Source organism: Nerophis ophidion, linkage group LG05, assembly GCF_033978795.1.
Source record: "Nerophis ophidion isolate RoL-2023_Sa linkage group LG05, RoL_Noph_v1.0, whole genome shotgun sequence".
In the NCBI taxonomy this organism is placed as follows: domain Eukaryota; kingdom Metazoa; phylum Chordata; class Actinopteri; order Syngnathiformes; family Syngnathidae; genus Nerophis; species Nerophis ophidion.
The window spans coordinates 50,364,475-50,388,862 of record NC_084615.1 but is presented as its reverse complement, the minus strand read 5'-3'; the positions used below and the strand labels follow the sequence as shown (position 1 = coordinate 50,388,862).

At 39.6% G+C, this 24,388-nt stretch overlaps 2 protein-coding genes across 2 annotated transcripts in view; both read right to left on the bottom strand.

Moving 5' to 3' along the window:
- The window catches only part of slc35d3 (solute carrier family 35 member D3), a 40,084-nt gene extending 39,446 nt beyond the window's left edge, over nucleotides 1-638 (bottom strand). Inside the window, exon 1 of the mRNA XM_061901364.1 lies at nucleotides 88-638. Coding sequence (XP_061757348.1) covers nucleotides 88-519 — 432 coding nt within the window. The 5' untranslated portion in view covers nucleotides 520-638. The remainder of the gene's footprint in view (nucleotides 1-87) is intronic.
- Nucleotides 639-847: 209 nt separating this feature from the next.
- Nucleotides 848-22,196, bottom strand: pex7 (peroxisomal biogenesis factor 7). The gene is made up of 11 exons (XM_061901365.1): nucleotides 21,925-22,196; nucleotides 21,494-21,605; nucleotides 21,372-21,429; nucleotides 21,156-21,306; nucleotides 20,994-21,071; nucleotides 20,793-20,901; nucleotides 14,673-14,779; nucleotides 14,471-14,584; nucleotides 13,607-13,662; nucleotides 1,579-1,678; nucleotides 848-1,092 (listed from the first exon to the last, which is right to left on the bottom strand). Exons 2-11 carry the CDS (start codon nucleotides 21,603-21,605, stop codon nucleotides 1,036-1,038), a joined length of 942 nt encoding a protein of 313 aa, XP_061757349.1. The 5' UTR covers nucleotides 21,925-22,196; the 3' UTR covers nucleotides 848-1,035.
- Nucleotides 22,197-24,388: the final 2,192 nt, after the last annotated feature.

The window sequence follows — 24,388 nt, the reverse complement described above, 5'->3', positions numbered from 1 at the left end:
TTGCAAGTCCATCAAACAGTCAATCAATCGGTTAGTTAGTTGTCATGAAGTTGGGAGGAGATACGTTTTAGAAGTGGGAGATGTTACCTTGGAGAGGCGCAGGCTGAAGGGGGGGATGGAGACCCTTCCGGTCCTCCTCAGGACCTCCAGGCCGAGGGCAGCCGTGCAGCACGTACACAGCTGGATGAGCGTGAGGAAGCGGAAGTGCAAGTTGCTGATCAGGAACTTCAGCAGGATGTTCAGCGTGCCGGAGAAGACGCCGTGCGCGACGGCCACGCTGATGCCCAGCAAGCGCTTCCTGAGCACGTCCATGGCCGCGCGCAACTTCTCGTCTGGCGGATGGAGGCGTCGCGCACGGAGCTGGAAGCGCAGAGGTAGGAGGGGGGCGGGGGCGGAGGGGGAACCCTTCCAAGGAAGCGCGCTCACGTCGCTCGCCACCAGTACGCGCAATTCAGGAGGAAAAACGTGAACAGTGAAAAGGAGGAGGGAATCCCCTGGGTTGCTTCGGGGTGGGCTCATGAGCAAAAGAACGAAAGTAGGAGAAAATGGATGAATTATTTGATTATTATGCAGCTGAGATAGGCTCCAGCACCCCACGCAACCCCAAAAGGGACAAGCGGTAGAAAATGGAGGGATGGATTAATATTTATAGAAGTTTTATAACATTATCAAAATAATTAATCACAAAATCAATTTAAGGCCACGAGGGGGGTTCAGGGGTGGGGGTCTTATCAAGCAGCTGCTAGGATCCAATTAGCAGCAAAAGATTAGTAGACACATTTACTAGAAAATTCAAACACTCTCATCATCCAATTATACTACATTCTATACTTCTATGTACTACACCTTACACACTGTAAAATTTTAATATTGTACAACATGTACTAACAATTTTCTACACTTAGTCTGTAGTATTACTGTACAATCTTAGTTTACAGTGACAAGTATCCTCATTGGACATTCGCCTCCATGAAGACACGTCTGTGACGTCACACAAAATTGACTATGTCCATGTTGGATCTCAGCCTCAGGAGGTCACAGACAAGTTGGCGTGTAGATCTTCACCGTCTCATCCCAGGAACAGTCCAGCACCTGGTCACGTACATGAGCACAAAGCTTTGTCACATGACCCTTGACAGCACGTACACACACGCGCACACAGCTAGTACGTGAACTCTCTGGAGACCTGACAACATTTATCACCTCAACACAGTCTGGAAACTGTGTGCGTGCGTGCGTGCGTGTGTGTGTGTGTGTGTGTGTGCGTGTGTGTGTGTGTGTGTGTGTGTGTAAGTGTATGTGTGTGTGCAAAAAGGGTGATCCATCACCCACATACATGGCCACATCTGAGAAAGTGTGAGTGTGTTGTGAATTAAACATAATAGACTTAACAACTACACTTCACACAAACATTCACTTGCTTTTTAGCCAATAATATCTCATTCACACAGGTCTGTGAATGGTTGCCATGGGAACCAATTGAGTCCTGAGGGTTTACCACCCCTTGGATGTGTGTTCTTTATCACTAACCTAAATGTATGCTATGTGTATGACTAGCTTTAGCTGACAGTAGCCCACCTGTTGAGGGACGTGAAGGTTGAAGTCCAGCCCACACACAAACTCTGAGTGGTGGTCCACAGTACCAATAAGAGCAGGGTCACTCTTCAAGTCCCAAAATCTGAAAGACAAGCAAACGCTGAGGACTTTACAACTTGATGAACACAAGTGTGTGTGTGTGTGTGTGTGTGAGTGTGTGTGTGTGTGTGTGTGTGTGTGTGTGTGTGTGTGTGTGTGTGTGTGTGTGTGTGTGTGTGTGTGTGTGTGTGTGTGTGTGTGTGTGTGTGTGTGGTGTGTGGTGTGTGTATGCATGCGTGCGTATACGTGTGTGTGTGTGCGTGTGTGTGTGTGTGTCGATCCAATGAGAGTCAGTGTTCCCTGGCATAAGATTTAATCACATTTGTAAAGTGGATGAGTGTTTGCTGCGTCAGGCCTCGCTAACACGCACGCACACACGCACGCACACACGCACGCACACACTAACACACGCACGCACGCACGCACGCACGCACGCACGCACGCACGCACGCACGCACGCACGCACGCACGCACACACACACACACACACACACACACACACACACACACACACACACACACACACACACACACACACACACACACACACACACACACACACACAGAGGGAAAGAAACTGGTTCAATTAGTGTGATTGGCCGCTGTTGGCCGCCGTCCTCAGGCTCTGTTTTATTGTCTCTATCACTGCTGCACAGTCGTCTCTCAACACTTGTCCTTTCACACACTACTTCCTCCTAAAACACACTCCACACTACTCAAGTCTACAGGGATACTAGACTAGCAATCATAGTAATAATTACCATGGCCCTTTATAGCAATCATAGTGATTATCTACATGGACCATAACAACAATCATAGTAATAAACGACATTAACCACTGTATCAATCAATCAATCAATGTTTACTTATATAGCCCTAAATCACTAGTGTCTCAAAGGGCTGCACAAACCACCACGACATCCTCGGTAGGCCCACATAAGGGCAAGGAAAACTCACACCCAGTGGGACATCGGTGACAATAATGACCCAGTGGGACGTCGGTGACAATGATGACTATGAGAACCTTAGAGAGGAGGAAAGCAATGTAGTAATCTTATAAATAATCTACTTTAACCACTAGACTCGCAATCAGAGTAATTTACATGAACCACTATACTGGCAATCTTAGTAATCATCTACATGAACCAATATAGCAGTTAGACTAATAATCTACGTGAATCACTAGAATAGTATTCATACTACACATTTACATGAACCACTATTGTAATCATAGTAATCAACACGACCACTATAGCAATCATAGTCATCTACATGAACCACTATAGCGATCATATGAATAATGTATACATGAACCTCTATAGCAATCATAGTAATCTACTTGAACTACTATAGCAGCCATAGTAATAAACTACATGAACCACAATAGCAATCATAGTAATTGACATGAACCACCTTAGCAATAATAATTATAATCTACCTCAGGGGTCCCCAAACCTTCTGACCCGGAGGCCGCATTGGGTTCAAAAAACTTGGCTAGGGACCGGGGCATCCATCCATCCATATATATTTATATACGTACACATGTAATCTGTCGCATTGCAGACTAGACAAACTGCTTTTTCCGGAACAAAAAAAATTAGTATGTCCACTGATGTTTAAAAACTCTACACTCTGAGTCTATTTTTCATTTCCCCAACGATGTTGCCATTATTTTTCTATGTGCACAATTTGACTGAAAGAGCGCGCACTTGCTGCACCCTCGCCCGACACTGCGGCGCGAGCATGATGACGTCACGTTATCGATGGGACCATATGATATGCCTGAGCGGCTAGGAGACCCCGAGAGTAACAAGCGGTAGAAAATGGATTGATGGATGGGCTAGAAAGGACATCTTAAAAAAATTATAATTTACAAAAGAAAATGTTTTTTTTCTTTTTTTACTCGGGATTACCCACGGGACGGATTTTGGACGCTAGCAGGCCGTATCTGGCCCATATTCTAAAAGCTTCTGACCACACAAGTGATCTACAAGAAAGGCAGACACAGCTTGGCAGATGCAAAATTACGTGAGGAAAAACCCCTCAAAAAACCCAGCATATTGATTGATTTAAACTTTTATTAGTAGATTGCACAGTTCGGTACATATTCCGTACAAATGACCACTAAATGGTAACACCCGAATAAGTTTTTCAACTTGTTTAAAGGCCTACTGAAATGCGATTTTCTTATTTAAACGGGGATAGCAGGTCCATTTTATGTGTCATACTTGATCATTTCACGATATTGCCATATTTTTGCTGAAAGGATTTAGTAGAGAACATCGACGATAAAGTTTGCAACTTTTGGTGCTGATAAAAAAGCCTGGCCTGTACCGGAAGTAGCAGACGATAAGCGCGTGACGTCACAGGTTGTGGAGCTCCTCACATCTGAACATTGTTTACAATCATGGCCACCAGGAGCGAGAGTGATTTGGACTGAGAAAGCGACGATTTCCCCATTAATTTGAGCGAGGATGAAAGATTTGTGGATGAGGAAAGTGAGAGTGAAGGACTAGAAAAAAAAAAAAAAAAAAATGTTAAAGACTAGAGGGCAGTGGGAGCGATTCAGATAGGGAAGATGCTGTGAGAGGCGCCGTGGCAGCCGTGGGGGTAGCAGGACCACTCGGCCAGGCCCAACCGCAACAAGGGATAGAGACATACCACTTTGAAGCCGTCGCTGACGGTCAGGAGGACGCTGCTGATATTGATGCTGGAGTAGCACACAACATAGATCGCCTTCAGAATACAGAATGGTAAAAATGATTGCTGCATAATACACTGTACTTTGTGTGTGTGGTCCAATCCAACCGTGTTCGCTTGACATCTCTGTTCCATAGTAAAGCTTGACGGTCATCTTTTGGGAATGTAAACAATGAAACACCGGCTGTGTTCGTGTTGCTAAAGATGGCCGCAATACACCGCTTCCCATTTACAGCTTTCTTCTTTGATGTTTCTTGTTCATTGAACAAATTGCAAAAGATTAACCAACACAGATGTCCAGAATACTGTGGAATTTTGGGATGAAAACAAACGACGTTGGGCACGAGGCTGGCACAAAATGTCCTCTACAATCCGTGACATCACGCGCAGGCGTCATCATACCAAGACGATTTCAGCAGGATTTTTTGGCGCAAAATTTAAAATTGCACTTTAGTAAACTAACACGGCCGTATTGGCATGTGTTGCAATGTTAATATTTCATCATTGATATATAAACTATCAGACTGCGTGGTCGGTAGTAGTGGGTTTCAGTAGGCCTTTAAGTCAGGGTCCACGTTAATCAATTCATGGTAGAGCCATAGAGCCACGGCCTGCCGCAGAAGCTAACAACACCAATGACTTTACTTCGCTGCTGAGCAACCATGAGCACGACAAGTATCCGTCAATGGGGCAGTACACTGTTATCAGGGGTGGAACCAGACTTGAAAGAGTTAGTAGGAACTCCACAAAACAATATTAAAACAGACACAAAGCAAGGACAACACTCTCAAGAAAGAGATCAGCGGTGTACAAAAAGATGTTGCAGATATCCAAAACATATAATCAAAGACAGAGAAGAAAATATTTAAATAAATGGTGGAATTTCGAAAGTTTCACAGTACAAATGAATGCATTAAACAAGAGGTGGAGAAGCTGAACGGGGAGAATGCAACATTACGTCAACAGTTGCATGCCATGCAACAAGATAACACCCATTGGAACAATAGCAGTGTTGTGGAGACCATTAAAATGGAGAGAGCAGCAGTTTGCCAACAGCTGCATGCCATGCGACAAGATAACACTGATTTGAAAAACATCAAAGAGGAGATAGCTGCATTGAGACAACAGCGCAATGCCAGACAACAAGATGTCACCAATCTGGGGAATATCGCTGTTTTGGAAAACTTTAAAGACGAAATGGTTCAGTTTACACGACAAAAAGACATCATCATTGCAGGGCTACGCGTCAATCCTCGATCCTATGCAAGAGCAGTTGACAAGAAAGGAAAATCATATAACATGAACGCTGCTTCAACGGAGCAACAAGTGGTCAACTTTCTGCAATCAAAAGGGAATTGATTTCAATATTATCACCATTGATGTGTGTATTCCACTGAATAGAAGAGGCAACAATACCACACTAGTCACCATCGTTAAGCTCGCCAATAGGAAATCCAAAATGGCATTGCTGACACAGAAAAATGCTGAAGGGCACAAATGTGAACATGTACGAGCACCTTACTCACCGCAATGCTGAAATCGCCAAGAAAGCATCTGACTTGAGGAAACAAGGGTAAATTCAGGGAACTTGGCGCGCCAACTGCAAAATTTACATAAAGCTGAATGGAGGTCCACAAGCAAAATTCCGAGTTGTCAATGACATCAAAGATATGGACGAATATCAGAACTCCCAGCAACTACAACAACGATAGTGGACACTGACGGAACACAAACATTGGCATTTGACAAAAGGTACACCGCTCCAAGGGATTACCGAACAAGATGATCTTCACTCAAGTGTACATTCATCTACACTTAATGACATTAATAGAGAAACACAGATGATTGGTGATCAGGAAAGTATGGAACCGAAAACCTTCTGCAGCATAGATCCAGATACAAATGTTTTCTTTCACACTAGGAATAATTGTTTTTATTTTACAGACGAACAATATAATGGAAACATTTAAATAGACAACAAACTGTTGATTATTCATTCAAACAGCAGAAGGTTGTATGCTACCGCTTGTCCTTTTCATGGTCAGGCAGTAGAAAATGGATGGATGGATGGATGTTTGTATGCTAAATAAAACAATGTGAAGAATTTTTTGGAACAATTCAACGAATCTTTCAAAGTTATCGCTATCTCAGAAACATGGATGGATGCTAAAATAGGAATGGATTTTGACCTGGAAGGCTATGAACTAAATTATATCAACAGAATCAACAAGAACGGAGGGGGAGTAGCTGTGTACGTGATGAAGAACCTAAATTACATATAATTGCATATATAATTCAATAATTGCTATTGATAATAATCTTAGAACGTACAACCATCAAAATATGTCATGAAAAAAGCAAAAATGTACTGATCAGTTGTATGTACAGATCAACAAAGTCAAACATTGATACATTTGAGGACTAGAATAAGGCAACTTTTACTGAAATCAGTCAAAAAATAACCTTCTCATGTGGAGACTTCAACATTGACCGCTTGAACCCTAACAAACAAAAGCCCACAAGTGACTTTATTGATACAATGTACAGGGTTTCTTGCGAGGTCCCAGTCTGGCTCAAAGATACTTTTAGGAACATGCATGGCTGCAGTTTTAGTGACCCCAGGATGCAAGAACCAGGAGGACGATGTGCAGGTAAGATGAGTGTTATTACTCCAAACAGAGCGGGAAACAGTCTTGCATGTAATAGTTACCAATATAAAGCTATCTTCGAGCAATGATGAGTGCTCCAGACAAGGCATAAATAGGACACATGTTGATTGGCAGCTGGTGTGGACTCGCTGCCAATCAACGGCAGGTGGGGAACAAAACACAGTGCTCTGCGTGACAAGCAGGAAGTGGTAACCAAAAAAAGAGCACTGATGGGAAGTACGTACAAAAACAAGGAAACAAACAAAGGAAGTGACAGATCGTCACAGTAACTTTTCTACATCACCAAAACTGATAATGTATGTTGCTGTATGAATACTGTTGACCCAGCAGATTTGGTCACATTTTCAATAGAGCCATAGTAATTTCATGAAAGAAGCAAAATTCATGAATGCTTTTTGTGACAAATAAGTATGTGCTCCAATCACTATCACAAAAAATAAGAGTTGTAGAAATGATTGTAAACACAAGACAGCCATGACATTATGTCCTTCACAAGTGTATGTAAACTTTTGACCACGACTGTACATGAAACCCTGCAGATCATTGTAATAAAAATACATGAACCACTATAGCAGTCGTAGTAATTTACAAGAACCACTATAGTGATCATATAAATAATATACACAAACCACTATAGCAATCATAGTAATCTACATGAAGTACTATAGAAATCATAGCAATATACATGAACTACTAAAGCAACCATTGTAATAAAATAACGAACCACTACAGCAATCATAGTTACAAAATAATAACCACTATAATAATCATAGTAATCTACCTGAACCACTACATCAATCATAGTAATCTACATGAACCGCTATAGCGATCATATAAATAATCTACTCAAACACACATGAACTACTATAGCAATTATCGTAATAATCTAAATTAACCACTATAGAAATTATACTAATAATCTATATAAACCAGTATAGCTATAATATAAATAATATAGATGAAATTATATATCAATCATAGTAATCTACAAGAACAATTTTAGCAATCAAAGTATTCTACATGAACCACTATAGCGATCAAATAATCTACACAAACCACTATAGCAATCATAGTAATCTATATGAACTACCAAAGCAATTATAGTAATAATTTAAATCAACCACTATATCAATTACAGTAATAATCTACATTAGACACTATAGCAATCATAATAATCTACAAGAACCCCGACAGCAATCATTGTAATAAAATACATGAACCACTTTTGCAGTCATAGTAATCTACATGAAGCACCACAGTTAATTGTAATAAAAATACATGAACCACTATAGCGGTCATAGGAATTTACATGAACCACTATAGCGATCATATAAATAATCACCACAAACCACTTTAGCAATTATAGTAATCTACATGAACTACTATAGTAATAATCTACATGAACCACTATAAATATCATAGCAATTTACATGAACCACAACCATTGTAAAAAACAAACCACAATTGCAATCATAGTAATATACTGTACATGAACCACAACAGCAATCATAGTAATCTATATGAACCAGTGTGGCTATCATATAAATAATACATAGTATATTAAATACTATAGCAATCATAGTAATCTACATGAACTACTTCATCAATCATAGTGATCTACATGATTCACGATAGCAATCAGATAAATAATCTCCATGAACCACTATAACAATCACAGTAATCTACAATAACTAATAAAGCAATTATAGTAATAATCTACATTAACCACTATAGCAATCTACATGAACCTCAACAGCACTGATTGTAATAAAATACATGAACCACTTCTGCGGTCATAATAATCTACATGAACCAAAACAGATCATTGTAATAAAAATACATGAACCACTATAGCAGTCATAGCAATTTATATGAACCACTATAGCGATCATATAAATAATCTACATGAAAACTATAGCAATCACAGTAATCTACATTAAGCAGTATAGCTATCATATTAATAATCCACATGACATACTATAGCAATCATTGTAATAAAATAATAATCACTATAACAATCGTAGTAATCTACTTGAACCACTACATCACTCATAGTAATCTACATGAACCACTATAGCGATCATATAAATTATCTACACAAACATACATGAACTACTATAGCAATTATCGTAATAATCTAAATTAACCACTATACCAATTATACTAATAATCTATATGAACCAGTATAGCTATCATATCAATAATATGGATGAAATTATATATCAATCATAGTAATCTACAAGAACCCTTTTAGCAATCAAAGTATTCTACATGAACCACTACATCAATCATAGTAATCTATATGAACCACTATAGCGATCAAATAATCTACACAAACCACTATAGCAATCATAGTTATCTATATGAACTACTATAGCAATTATAGTAATAATTTAAATCAACCACTATAGCAATTATAGTAATAATCTACATTAGACACTGTAGCAATCATAATAATCTACATGAACCACGACAGCAATCATTGTAATAAAATACATGAACCACTTTTGCAGTCATAGTAATCTATATGAAGCACCACAGTTAATTGTAATAAAAATACATGAACCACTATAGCGGTCATAGGAATTTACATGAACCACTATAGCGATCATATAAATAATCACCACAAACCACTTTAGCAATTATAGTAATCTACATGAACTACTATAGCAATTATAGTAATAATCTACATGAACCACTATATAAATCATAGCAATTTACATGAAGCACAACCATTGTAAAAAAAATAATTAACCACAATTGCAATCATAGTAATATACTTTACATGAACCACAACAGCAATCATAGTAATCTATATGAACCAGTGTGGCTATCATATAAATAATACGTAGTATATTAAATACTATAGCAATCATAGTAATCTACATGAACTACTTCATCAATCATAGTGATCTACATGATTCACGATAGCAATCAGATAAATAATCTCCATGAACCACTATAACAATCATAGTAATCTACAATAACTAATAAAGCAGTTATAGTAATAATCTACATTAACCACTATAGCAATCTACATGAACCTCAACAGCAATCATTGTAATAAAATACATGAACCACTTCTGCAGTCATAATAATCTACATGAACCAAAACAGATCATTGTAATAAAAATACATGAACCACTATAGCAGTCATAGTAATTTACATGAACCACTATAGCGATCATATAAATAATCTACATGAAAACTATAGCAATCACAGTAATCTACATTAAGCAGTATAGCTATCATATTAATAACCCACATGACATACTATAGCAATCATTGTAGTAAAATACATAAATCACTATAGAAATGATAGTAATCTACATGAACCATTACAGCATACATATAATTAATCTACATGAACCACTAAAGCAATCAAAGTAATTTATATGAACCACTATTGCAATCATATTATTAATCTACATGAAAAACTATAGAAATCATTGTAATAAAAGAAACATGAACCACTGGAGCAATTACAGTTCTCTAGATGAACCATTTTAGCAATATGAGTATTCTACATGAACCACTACATCAATCATAGTAATCTACATGAACTACTATAGCAATTATAGTAATAATCTACATTAATCACTCCAGCAATTATTGTAATAAAATACATGAACCACTTTTGCAGTCATAGTAATCTACAAACCCCGTTTCCATATGAGTTGGGAAATTGTGTTAGATGTAAATATAAACGGAATACAATAATTTGCTAATCCTTTTCAACCCATATTCAGTCGAATATGCTACAAAGACAAGATATTTGATGTTCGACTCATAAACTTTATTTTTTTTTTTGCAAATAATAATTAACTTAGAATTTCATGGTTGCAATATGTGCCAAAGTAGTTGGGAAAGGGCATGTTCACCACTGTGTTACATCACCTTTTCTTTTAACAACACTCAATAAATGTTTGGGAACTGAGGAAACTAATTGTTGCAGATTTGAAAGAGGAATTCTTTCCCATTCTTGTTTTATGTAGAGCTTTAGTCGTTCAACAGTCCGGGGTCTCCGCTGTCGTATTTTACGCTTCATAATGCGCCACACATTTTCGATGGGGGACAGGTGTGGACTGCAGGCGGGCCAGGAAAGTACCTGCACTCTTTTACTACAAAACCACTCTGTTGTAACACGTGGCTTGGCATCGTCTTGCTGAAATAAGCAGGGGCATCCATGATAACGTTGCTTGGATGACAACATATGTTGCTCCCAAACCTGTATGGACCATTCAGCATAAATGGTGCCTTCAAAGATGTGTAATGGCTTTTGAACTTTGCGCCTATAACAATCCGGATGATTAGTTTCCTCTTGGTTCCGGAGGACACCACGTCCAGTTTCCAAATATAATTTGAAATGTGGACTCGTCAGACCACAGAACACTTTTCCACTTTGCATCAGTCCATCTTAGATGAGCTCGTGCCCAGCGAAGCCAGTGGCGTTCCTTGGTGTTGTTGATAAAAATGTGTTTTGCTTTGCATAGCAGAGTTTTAACTTGCACTTACAGATGTAGCGACCAACTGTAGTTACTGACAGTGTTTTTATGAAGTGTTCCTGAGCCCATGTGGTGATATCCTTTACACACTGATGTCTGTGTTTGATACAGTACCGCCTGAGGGATCAACGGTCCGTAATATCATCGCTTACGTGCAGTGATTTCTCCAGATTCTCTAAACCTTTAGATGATTTTGCGGACCGTAGATGGTAAAACCCCCTAAATTTTCTTGCAATAGCTCGTTGAGAAATGTTGTTCTAAAACTGTTCGACAATTTGCTTACAAATTGGGGACCCTCGCCCCATCTTTGTTTGTGAATTACTTAGCATTTAATGGAAGCTGCTTTTATACCCAATTATGGCACCCACCTGTTCCCAATCAGCCTGAACGCCTGTGGGGTGTTCCAAAATAAGTGTTTGATGAGAATTTCTCAACTTTATCAGTATTTATTGCCTCCTTCCTCAACTTCTTTATCACATGTTGCTGGCATCAAATTCTAAAGTTAATGATTTGAAAAAAAAAAATTTTTTTTTTCAGTTTGAACATCAAATATGTTGTCTTTGTAGCATATTCAACTGAATATGGGTTGAAAATGATTTGCAAATCATTGTATTCCGTTTATATTTACATCTAACACAATTTCCCAACTTATATGGAAACGGGGTTGGTACATGAACCGACACAGATCATTGTAGTAAAACATATAAACCACTATAGCAGTCATAGTAATTTACATGAACCACTACAGCAATAATTGTAATAAAATACATGAACCACTTTTGCAGTCATAGTAATCTACATGAACCACCACAGATCATTGTAGTAAGACACATAAACCACTATAGCAGTCATAGTAGTTTACATTAACCACTATAGCGATCATATACCTAATCTACATGATCCACAATAGCAATCATAGTATTCATCTACATACATGTACCACAAGCACTGGTCATCTAATGCCATGTGAAAAGGGGTGTGGTGGTACTGGTTGGATGAGGTGCGTTAACAACTACATTAGCAGTGATTCAGGCTGATGTGGCATGACAACATTGAACTAGGTGTGTGTGTTTGTCTAGGTGGCATTCAATGACGTTTACTTTTGTGCGGCATCGCCATGGTAACAAATGATTGCGCCACTATTGTTCTGGTTGTGTGTTCACCTGTCAGCTTTGTGTGTCACTAATGAAGATGAGCTCACACTCGCTATTGAACGCAAACATGGCCTGCCTCTTATTAGCATGGACACGCTAGTACCGCGCCACCCACACAATGGATGGTGTCACATGATCAACCCAGGAGGAAGTGCCAGCAAAAAGAGGTCAAAGGTCACCCATCAAGAAGAGTTGAGTGCTAGCTAGTGGCTAACTGTTAGATGACATCAGGGGTTAGTGGGAAAGATAAGTTCAGTGAACAACTACATAGCATCCAATATGGTTTACGTGAACAACTATGTAGCATGTAGCACTGACCATTGGCATTACAAGATGAAAGTAACTGCAGGCAAGTGTGTGTGGGTGTTAATAAAACAGCTGAGCAGAGTGTTTAAGATCAATACAAGGTTTGATGAAAGAGCGCTTGCAATCTTGGCCTTTAGCCTCCATGCTTGCGAGCCATCATTTGACGCCTTAAGTTTAATCATGTCATTCAACCTCCTCAGCATATCAGAGTGAGGTCAAAGGTGAGAGGAAGTTGACCATTGATGCAACAGACACTAATTCTAATCTTTAGTGGAAGAAAATATATAATTTCATTCCTTCCTTGGTGGTCCTCATGGTGATCAATGAGATGACACGCGTTATTAAACGTTCCCATGATGCTTGATGAGGGGATGTTCCATCTCATCTGACTTAACGAGGTGATGTGGACCCCCTCAATGATTGCTGCAGATGACTCAGGTGTCAGCAGAAAAGCATTCAGCTGTGGAACCGTCTGGAAGAATTGTACTTTCCTGTAACGCAACCGCAGTTTTGCCTTCAAGGTGCTCACACACTTTCATGTATGACAATCGTAGATTCCACTAACTAGATCCTGTAGCATCTACAAGACTTATTTCTGCTTTTGTGTGTGTGTGTGTGTGTGTGTGTGTGTGTTCACCTGACAGTGAAGTCGTACGAGCACGAGGCCAACACACTGGCACTGAATGGAGAGAACTACACACACACGGGGAGACAAGAGACATCTTTATCTGGACTGTTCCTCCTGACCATTCATTCATCTGAACTGCATTTTATTGACTTTATAATCACTTTCATCTTTTTTATCTCTACTCTTTTTCACTGCTTGGAAACATTGCTGATGTCTGCTTTTCTCTCTTTCTCTCTCTCTCTCAGACACACACACACTTGTATTTCTTACCTTCTTGAGACCTCTGAAAAAAACCTACCTTTTTAGGACCACCCTTTCTAGACATATAAAGATTTGTATTTACAACATTAATAATATACACATACTATGCAAATATAAAAAAGGTAAGCTTTTAGTGTTTTTTTTAATTTTTTGTTTGTAATTGTTTTTTAATCCTCATTATTTACTTCAAGTAATTACAGTATGTCTCTGTATACACTTTTTTTCGTGTTAATTAATTTAGGCGAAAGGGGCACATTTCGAATTCATACACACACTTGTTACTTCATACGTTGACCAGAGGGGGAGCACTTTTAAAACCGACACAAAGTCAATTTGAAAAATCCCTCCTTTTTGGGACCATACTCATTTTGATAGCTTTCACCACCAGGGCTGCAAGTGAGACATTCTCTATTAGATGCAATGGTTTTCCATATTGGGACCATGATTTCAGTCCTAACTTGTATTGCGGTCCTCATATGGAAGGTACCTTTCCTTGTTGATGTCTCAAGAAGGGTAGAAATTCAAGAACGCACACACACGCACACGCACTCGCACACAGGCACAAACACAAACAGTGTGAAGTTGCTAGCGTGGAGGGCACAAGCTGTATACCTTGACTCTTCGGACTGCGTAGGTGTGGCCTTTCAACTGATTGACAGGTTGTCTGACATTCCTCAGGTCCCATACACACAGACTTCGGTCAACTGAACCTGTGACCAGAACATTCTTCACACGCACAAACAAACACAAACACGCATTGTCAGTACATGGTGAATACATTAACACTAAAGCACATTTCCAACAAAAAAGCCACCTGGTCATATTTACACCAATCACAGCTCAGAATCTCAGCATCATGTGCCGGGATGACCAATCGACACACGCCAACCTTCACATCCCAAACACGCAACGTCCCGTCACCTGAGCGCAAACACACAAACACAAACCACTGTTGATGTCCATTTCCCAATAAAGCTTGGATGTTAGCCATATTTGCGTCAACAACGATATAGTGGTTCATACAGCTGATCTAAAGTCATGTGATCCATAGTCATCTCTGTAAACAGGATAAGTTCTAAATGAATGAATGAATTAACATCAAATTGACAGGTGGACAGATGGATGTAATGATGAATAAATTAAATTGATACGGTATGGATGGATACATTTATGGATAAACTGATTGATGAATAAATATACAAATGAATAAATGCATGAATTATCTAATTGATGTATAGATGGATGAATGGATTTACAAAATAATGGATGCATGCTGAGATGGATAAATGTCCAACTAGATGAATAGGTACAAGTAGATTGCCTAATGTACAGATAGATGAACAGGTGGAAGGATGAAAGTACAGATGAATGAAAAGTTGGGTACATGAATGTAAGGAGTGGTGAATAGATAGATGATGAATGTACAAAAGGATGGATGAATGTACAGCTAGATAGTTGCATTGTTGGATGGATGGATGTACAGACATATGGATGAATGAACAGATGAATGAATATCCAGTTTGATGAATATATAGATGATGGATGAATGCACAGATGGATGAATAGGTGGATGAATGATTGTGAAGATGGATGAATGGATGGTTGAATAGATGGATGAATAGATGAGTGAATGGACAGATGGATGAATAAGTGATGAATGTACTAAAAAGAAGAATGTGCAGATGAAGACGAATGAATGAATGAATACATAATTGAATGATTCTACATGTTGAATAATAGATGAAAGGATGACATACAGATGGATGAATGAGTGATGTGAGGTGTGTGATGAGTCATCATAATAATGGTCAGCAAGCTAATATGAAGTTTTCCTACTGCAGCAGCATGTTATAAAATGTTCCTGTGCAATATTTGTGATGATAATGATGATGAAGATGATGAGTGAGCACGTGCAAGCAGATTTCTTTAATAGGATTAAATTATTATTAATATGAGGCTTAATAAACGAGGAAGAGCAGGTGAATATCTGTGCTCGTGCAAGGAAGGAGGAGGAGATTAGACCATTCATCATCATCCTCTTCTTCATACTTTACTTGTGCACACTGGCCTTTCAGCATCTGCTTGCCAATTCTGCTTGCACACACACACACACACACACACACACACACACATACACACATACACACACACATACACATACACATACACAAACACACACACACACACACACACACACACACACACACACACACACACACGAGATGAACGTTATGATTCCATCAGGATAAATCAACATCGTTAACTTCCACAAAGTTTTTTTTCCAATGTTTGACTAATTCGTTCAAGGAAAAAAGGAGAAAAAGCTTGCAGAAGTTCCAGGACATTGCGAGCAGAACGTCGTGCCGTGTGGGTGGCTGTGGAAAAAGGTTTGAAGTGCACAGCCTTTGCAGCTGTGTGCACATGCACCTCCATGGCCGCCTCCATGGTGAGATAAGACCAGCACCTTTGGATCACAACAGCAGCTATGTTTGACTGCTTGACTCAAGACCATGGTTCAGTAGCACACACAACTCTAGTGCGTGTGCATGGAAAATACACTTACATTTGCACGCACACACGAGAGCAAGCACACATACCCATGCACGCACGGAAGCAAACATAAAAAAATAGTGCTCAAGTTGGACGTTGGTGGCCTTTAGTGAGAAGACTATGGCGTGTGCAGCATTTGAGGGGGATTACGGAGCTGCTCCTGGGAGATAACTGACATTATTGAGAACGTGCGACTTCAAGGCAAAGCGCTGAGGCGGCCATTTTCCCTCCGGACATTGGGTCACCAGGCAACATGCGCTTTCATTCCAGCAGAGATGTCGCAGCCATCCATCCCATTATTCAGCTGTCACACACTCAACTAATATCTCTTTTGAAAAAGAGGATGCTCCTCAGACCTGTTTGTGTGCAGTTAGCATGTTGTTAACATTGTGTTAGTATGTAGTTAGTGTAATGTTAGCATGCTGTTGGTATTTGATTAGTAGGTTGTAAGCCTGTTGTTACATTGATGTTAGTGTGCAGTTAGCATGTTACAGTTGTAATCAAAATTATTCAACACCCACACAATTTTGGTGTTTTAGAAAGTTGGACATTTATTCCGTATTTTGTTTATTGTCACATTTAATAAAGATCTGTCAAATAGACAAATGCAATTTAAATTGTAACACTGTATTTTACAATATACCAAAAAAGGACATTTTTCTTAATATCTCATTGACAAAATTATTCAACTCTCTAGTTACATGCATCTTTAGTACTTAGTAGAACACCCTTTGGCAGTAATTACATCCTTCAAACGTGATATATAACCGGACACAAGCTTCTTGCAACGATCTACAGGTATTTTAGCCCATTCCTCTTGGGCAAAGGCCTCCAGTTCACTCCTATTCTTGGGCTTGCGTGCTGCTACTGCCTTCTTCAAGTCCCACCACAGGTTTCCTATAGGATTTAGGTCTGGCAACTGTGAAGGCCACTCCAGAGTCTTCGAGCCCTTCTTTTTCAACCACTCTGATGTTGATTTGGAGGTATGCTTGGGATCGTTGTCCTGTTGGAAGGTCCAACGTCTCCCAAGCCTCAGCTTCGTCACTGACTTCATGACATTTGCAGCTAATATATCCTGGTAGGAAATAGAATTCATAATGCCTTGAACGCACTGGAGATTCCCGGTACCTGAGGCAGAGAAACAGCCCCAGAGCATGATTGACCCCCAACCATGCTTAACAGTAGGAAAGGTGTTCTTCTCTTTGTAAGCTTCATTTTTTCTCCTCCAGACATAACGTTGATTCATAGGCCCAAAGAGTTCCACTTTTGTCTTATCACTCCATAGAACAGTTTCCCAAAACCTTTGGGGTTTGTCCTGATGATTTTTGGCATACTGGAGTCTATTTTTCTTGTGCCTGGTAGTCAGAAGTGGGGTGCGCCTGGGAGTTCTGGCATGGAGGCCTTCATCTCGTAGTGCGCGCCTTATTGTCTGGGACGAAACCTGTGTTCCCCCCTATGCAATGTCCTGTTGTAGTTCCTCAGTTGTTACCCGGGGGTTTTTCACCAAATACCGGACAGCAGTTGCACACAGCATCTTCTTTCTACCACGCCCAGGTAGTGTTTCCACTGTGCGTTTAGCTTTAAACTTGCAAATTATGCTCCCAACTGTGTCTCTTGGAATGTGTAATGTCTTTGCTATTTTCTTATATCCATATCCTTATTATGAGGAGAAATTACCTCCTCTCTTGACTTCTTTGACCACTCCCTGGACTTCACCATGTTGCAAATACACCATTGACCATCTACAAGAAGCTGAGCGTCACAGTCTTTTTCAATCAGTTTAATTGTTGCTCGTTATGGTTTTAATCACATCTACAGGTGTTTTCAACACCTGATTTAAAAGACCTTATTCAAATTCTGTTCTTAAGAGTTATGATCTTCAAGGGGTTGAATAATTTTGTCAATGAGATATTAAGAGAAATGACACTGTTTGGTATGTTACAAAATATAATGTTGTAATTCAAGTTGCATTTGTCTATTTAATGCATCTTTATTTGATATGACTATAAACAAAATACGGAATAAATGTCTAACTTGCTAAAACACCAAAATTGTGCGTGGGTTGAATCATTTTGATCACAACTGTAACTGGCTGTTGGCCTTCAGTAAACATGTTGTTAGTGTATGGTTAATGAGTTGTTCGTATGTTGCTAGCGTGTAGATACTATGTTGTTAGTGTGTGGTTACCATGTAGTTAGCATGTTGTTAGTGTGTGAACATCAATCAACATCGTTGCGGGTTGTTAGTGAGTGCTGATGGACATGAGGTAAAATTATTTCCTTTTAAATCTAAAAGGTTCTCAGAGATAGCGGCAGCTCACAAACTCATTATGAGAATTTCTTAGCTTACTTGTTGGATCAACTATCACATCTGTGAGCAGACGAAAGCACACATCCATCAGCTTCTAGCCCCGCCCCCCCAGGACTCCCATGCAAGCAGCAAAGATAATGAGCGCTGGCCCCCCTCAGGGTCCCAACTAATAATTCTCATCCAGATAGGAGTAGGGGCGGAGCACGATTTAAGGTGTCATGTGACTTTGCTAAACATGTGTGTCACGAACAGAACCAGAGCCTTAGCAAACACACACATTGTGTATGTATATTTTTTCATTTGAATTATGATTCAATATTTTTATTTTGCCTTTTAATTTTCTGTAAAGCACTTTGAATTGTGGTCTATAAATAAACTTGCCTTGCTTCACATATACAGTCCACTAGTGCCACCTGGTGGTGAGCTTTGATCCTTTTTTTTAACGTGCACAAGTGTCAATGTGGTGCATGCCGTGTTTGTTTGACCTTTTACCCAGAGGTGGGTAGAGTAGCCAGAAATTGTACTCAAGTAAGAGTACTGTTACTTTAGAGCTTTATTACTCAAGTAAAAGTAAGGAGTAGTCATCCAAATATTTACTTGAGTAAAAGTAAAAAGTATGTTGTGAAAAAAGTACTCAAGTACTGAGTAACTGATGAGTAACCTGTTTGTTTAATGATTACGGCAACAAATAATGCACAAAAACATAAAAATAGCAATGAGCAAATTCATAGCCAGGAATATCTCTTAAGCAACTAAAACAATAATATATATTAAATAAGAATACATTAAAATAAAAGAAATTAAGGCAAATTGAGCCACAATAACTTAACAGCACCATAGGCTCAGTCGGCATTCATCGATTGATTGATTGATTGACTGAAACTTTTATTAGTAGATTGCACAATACAGTACATATTCTGTACAATTGACCACTAAATGGTAACACCCCAATAAGTTTTTCAACGTTAATCAATTACTTAAAAAATGACCAAGTCGAGGTTATCTACCTCATATATACATACACACACATATCATATATATATATATATATATATATATATATATATATATATACACACAGTATATAATTTATAGTTATTTATTTTGCCATTTTTGTTGACATGTTGAAGGTGTTTTAATGAATATACATGCATGTTTAACATATAGATTCCTATCTTTCATGAAGACAAGAATATAAGTTGGTGTATTACCTGATTCTGATGACTTGTATTGATTGGAATCAGACAGCGTTGCTGATAATGTCCACATTTTCAAATGGAGGAGAAAAAAAGTTCCTCTTTTCTGTCTAATACCACATGAAAGTCGTTGGTTTTTGGCATCTTATTTGTCCAGCTTCCATATTCGTTTCTATAAACTTTACAAGAAATACATTGGCGGCAAACTCAGTAGCTTGCTAGCTTGTTTGCGCTGGCTTTCGGAGACTCTTATTTTGTTAGCGCAGGCGCGATGGAGCGGCACTTTTATTGTGAAGACAGGAACTATGCGATCAGTCTTTAGGCTTTTGACGGGAAGTAGGGTTGAAATAAAAAGTGTCTTTTTTCCTTTACACTTTTGATTGATTGATTGAAACTTTTATTAGTAGATTGCACAGTACAGTACCTATTCCGCACAATTGACCACTAAATGGTAACACCCCAATAAGTTTTTCAACTTTTTTAGGTCGGATTCGACGTGTGACGGTCACGTGACAGCCTGGTTTTGTTTGATTGGTCCAACGTCACCAGTGACTGCATTTGATTGGTGAAACGCAGGCATGCGTAGTTCCTACTTTAAATGCGTGTCTGACAAAATCAAAACAAACAAACCGTGCATTAACAGATTGAAAAAAAAAAGGAGCGAGTAACGAGCTGATTGTAGATAAATGGAGCGGAGTAAAAGTAGCGTTTCTTCTCTATAAATATACTCAAGTAAAAGTAAAAGTATGTTGCATAAAAACTACTCTTAGAAGTACAATTTATCCCAAAAGTTACTCAAGTAGATGTAACGGAGTAAATGTAGCGCGTTACTACCCACCTCTGCTTTTACCTTAGTCAGTGGTCCCATGGTGACTGACCTGAGGCTGAGGCAAAGCATCCTGGGATATGAGGCGACCAAATGGTACTGTAGATGACCCCTTGGTGACCCGTAAGTGTGTTCAGCGATTGGCCAAAAGCGGGGTCCCACTGGTGGGTGGGCGTGGGGTGTAGGGGGGCATTGAGAAAGTTTTTCAGTGAGGTCATAAGTCACACTAGGCAGCACCAACAAAAAAACTGACCACTTTGGCAGTGTGATCCCATGAGCCCGACACAATGATGTTGTCTCCTCTCGTCTGACTCCAGTCCACCGCATAGACCTGCTCTCACACACAAAAAAACATAATGAAAACACACACTCACAGAAACACTCATCCACCTCCATGTCGTGGTGTGTGCATCACCTCTTGTGTATGTTCCTTCACCACCTTTAGGGGAGCGCTGTGATTGGCCGTGTCCCAAAGCTGCAGGCTGCCATCTCCGCCCCCGGCCACTAACACGTGCTCGTTGGCTTCGCTCCACGCAACATCAAAAAGGCCATCGTTCCATTCCCAACTGACACGAGATGTCGGCAATTAATTAGTGATCCTTCTTGATGACACGTTGTGATCAAAACTAACCTTCTTACGAGGCGTACTCCCTCCGGCGTGTCATCCAACACCAGCAACGCGCCACAACCTGAAAAGAGTCCACATAAGTTAAAGGTCAGGCGGCAGGAAGGGAATGGCGTCACCATGGCGACCTGCGATTCCGTAGTGCTGGGAGGCTGCACATGCCAGTCTGCACGGAATGTAGGGCGACGCCTCCACCGCGTAGCCGTGACGAGCAGGGCTGCGAAACACTTTTGTCGCCATCTACACACACACAAAATTGATAAACAAGTCCGAAAAACACAAACAATTGTATAATATTCACAAAAACAACAACCAAATGTATAATATTCAACAAAACAACAAGCAACTATAGGAATCTGCGACCTTGTTCAATATTTAAGGTCTGGGAAAACATTAAAAGTATGTCATAGGAACGTACTTGTAGAATCCTTAAATCATGTGAATAAATTACTTTCACAACAACAATATGAACAATTTCAGAGTAGAAACATAAGCGTATTAATGATACATTTTCCATCCCCAGAAGTGAAATATAAATCCAAAGATGTGTTTATCTTACCTGTATTACTGTATTTGTCTACCAGTTCAATTGTCTTTGACAACCTTAAAAGGAATATGAGTTACATAAAATACATTAGGCAGGACGCAAACAGTTAGCACTCTCGCTTCACACATTAAACACAAACGTCAATAAAGTCATTTGTTTGTTATCTTGTTAGAAATAATCCGTAAATAAAAAAGTTACTCCTGCCGCTTATCAACAGAGAGCTTCACACAACACTTCCGTAATTATCTTCTTCATTTTCCTTTGCTTCTTCTTCGCTCCTGGTGTCTCTCACTCGCTGTCGCCCTTTGCTGGTGAATGTCGGAACAGCCGTAAAGAACATGCAGTCACATGACTTTTATTAGTACGACACATGTAAAAATAAACATTTAGTGCCATAGGCAAACAGAGTGACAATAATAAGGTATCTGTGTGTTTGTTTAATATTGGATAGTATCTGCAAGTTTAATGTATTTATTGCTATATTTATATCCCCCACCACACACATAAAGACTCTCCCCCAAAACAACAATATATTATCCATCCATCCATTTTCTACCGCTTATTCCCTTAGGCGTGGCGGGGTGAGCTGGTGCCTATCTCAGCTACAATTGGGCAGAAGTTGGTGTACACCCTGGACAAGTCGCCACCTCATCGCAGGGCCAACACAGATAGACAGACAACATTCACACTCACATTCACACACTAGGGACCATTTACTGTTGCCAATCAACCTATCCCCAGGTGCATGTTTTTGGAAGGGCGAGGAAGCCGGAGTACACAGAGGGAACCCACGCAGTCACGGGGAGAACATGCAAACTCCACACAGAAAGATCCCGAGCCCGGGATTGAACCCAGGACTACTCAGGACCTTCGTATTGTGAGGCAGACACAGTTACCCCTCCTTCACTGTACTGCCCAATATATTATCCATCCATCCATCCATTTTCTACCGCTTATTCCCTTTCGGGGTCGCGGGGGGCGCTGGCGCCTATCTCAGCTACAATCGGGCGGAAGGCGGGGTACACCCTGGACAAGTCGCCACCTCATCGCAGGGCCAACACAGATAGACAGACAACATTCACACTCACATTCACACACTAGGGCCAATTTAGTGTTGCCAATCAACCTTATATGTATTTATTATTTATATAATCCTAAACACAAAAAGGTATTAAGAACAGAGAAAAAACAAGATAAATACATTTTCATGGCTTGCTGGTGGAAGGAGGACTCAAAGGCAGAGTTGGCAGAACAGACACAGGTGGGTTTATTCAAGGCAGGGTTCCGTGCACATGAAGGCAGGTTCCAAACAAAGGCAGAGGTAACAGATCCGTGAGGCAACAGGCCAGGTCAAACGTTAGGCATGGTTCAGTAACAGAAAGACCAGAATACATACGTGGAACACTAGGACATGGCATGCATGGCAACAAACTCGCAACTAGAGATAGGGGAGTACTGTATATACAGTCGTGGTCAAAAGTTTACATACACTTTTAAAGAACATAATGTCAAGGCTGTCTTGAATTTCCAGTAATTTCTACAACTCTTATTTTTTTGTGACACAGTGATTGGAGCACATACTTGTTGGTCACAAAAACATTCATGGAGTTTGGTTCTTTTATGAATTCATTATGGGTCTACTGAAAATGTGATCGAATCAGCTGGGTCAAAAGTATACATACAGCAATGTTAATATTTGGTTACATGTCCTTTGGCAAGTTTCACTGCAGTTTGACAAAAGAGCAGATAATTATACAATATGTATCTGTGTTGGCCCTGTAATGAGGTGGCGACTTGGCCAGTGTGTACTTTGCCTTCCTTTTTTTGCCAAAAAACTGATTCCCCATGCCAAAAACTGATAGAACATATTTAATATTTAGAATGAAAGAAATAAATAATAACATCCGTCGTCATGTCTCATAATGATTGTAAATGATGGGCAAACTTCCCCAAAAAAGTGCAGTTCCTTTTTAAGTCCTTAACTACTGCAGCTGCACATTGCTTACCATTGGTAATTTCTTTCGTTATGTCCATTAATGCCATTGATATCGAGATGTTAGCTCTTTATCTGTATTGGTTGTCAGCAAGTGTTCAACTTTTGTTAATGATTTTGTCCAATCTCTGATGAATAATTCTTCAATAGTTTTAGAAAATTGTGAAAGTAAACAACAGATATATGGGTTGAAAACAGGTGTTTTTCTCCAGTTGTAGAAGTCGGTACAACTTTTATTTCCATTTTGTTCAGGAATTAGCATGCTTGAAATAATAGATAGCTAATCAACGTTCCCTCTAAGGTATGCGCCCGTGCAATTGCACACTGCTCACGCGTCCTCTGCGCACGGCAAATCTAGGACGCGCACAAAATCAAAATAAAAGATAAGCGCATTGTCGCTCAGATGTGCACCACTGAATGCTCAAGGAGTTTTAGGGTTTGCTCACACATGAAAAATTGGAGGGAAGATATACGTTAAAGGTT

Excerpts from the sequence above, each read along its gene's own strand:
- pex7 (XM_061901365.1), bottom strand. The coding sequence starts at position 21,605 with ATGGCGACAAAAGTGTTTCGCAGCCCTGCTCGTCACGGCTACGCGGTG. Across the intron at positions 21,430-21,493 it reads CCAGCACTACGGAATCGCAG|GTTGTGGCGCGTTGCTGGTG; the intron begins GTCGCCATGGTG and ends GACTCTTTTCAG. Across the intron at positions 20,902-20,993 it reads GGGATCACACTGCCAAAGTG|TGGGACCCCGCTTTTGGCCA; the intron begins GTCAGTTTTTTT and ends CCCACCCACCAG.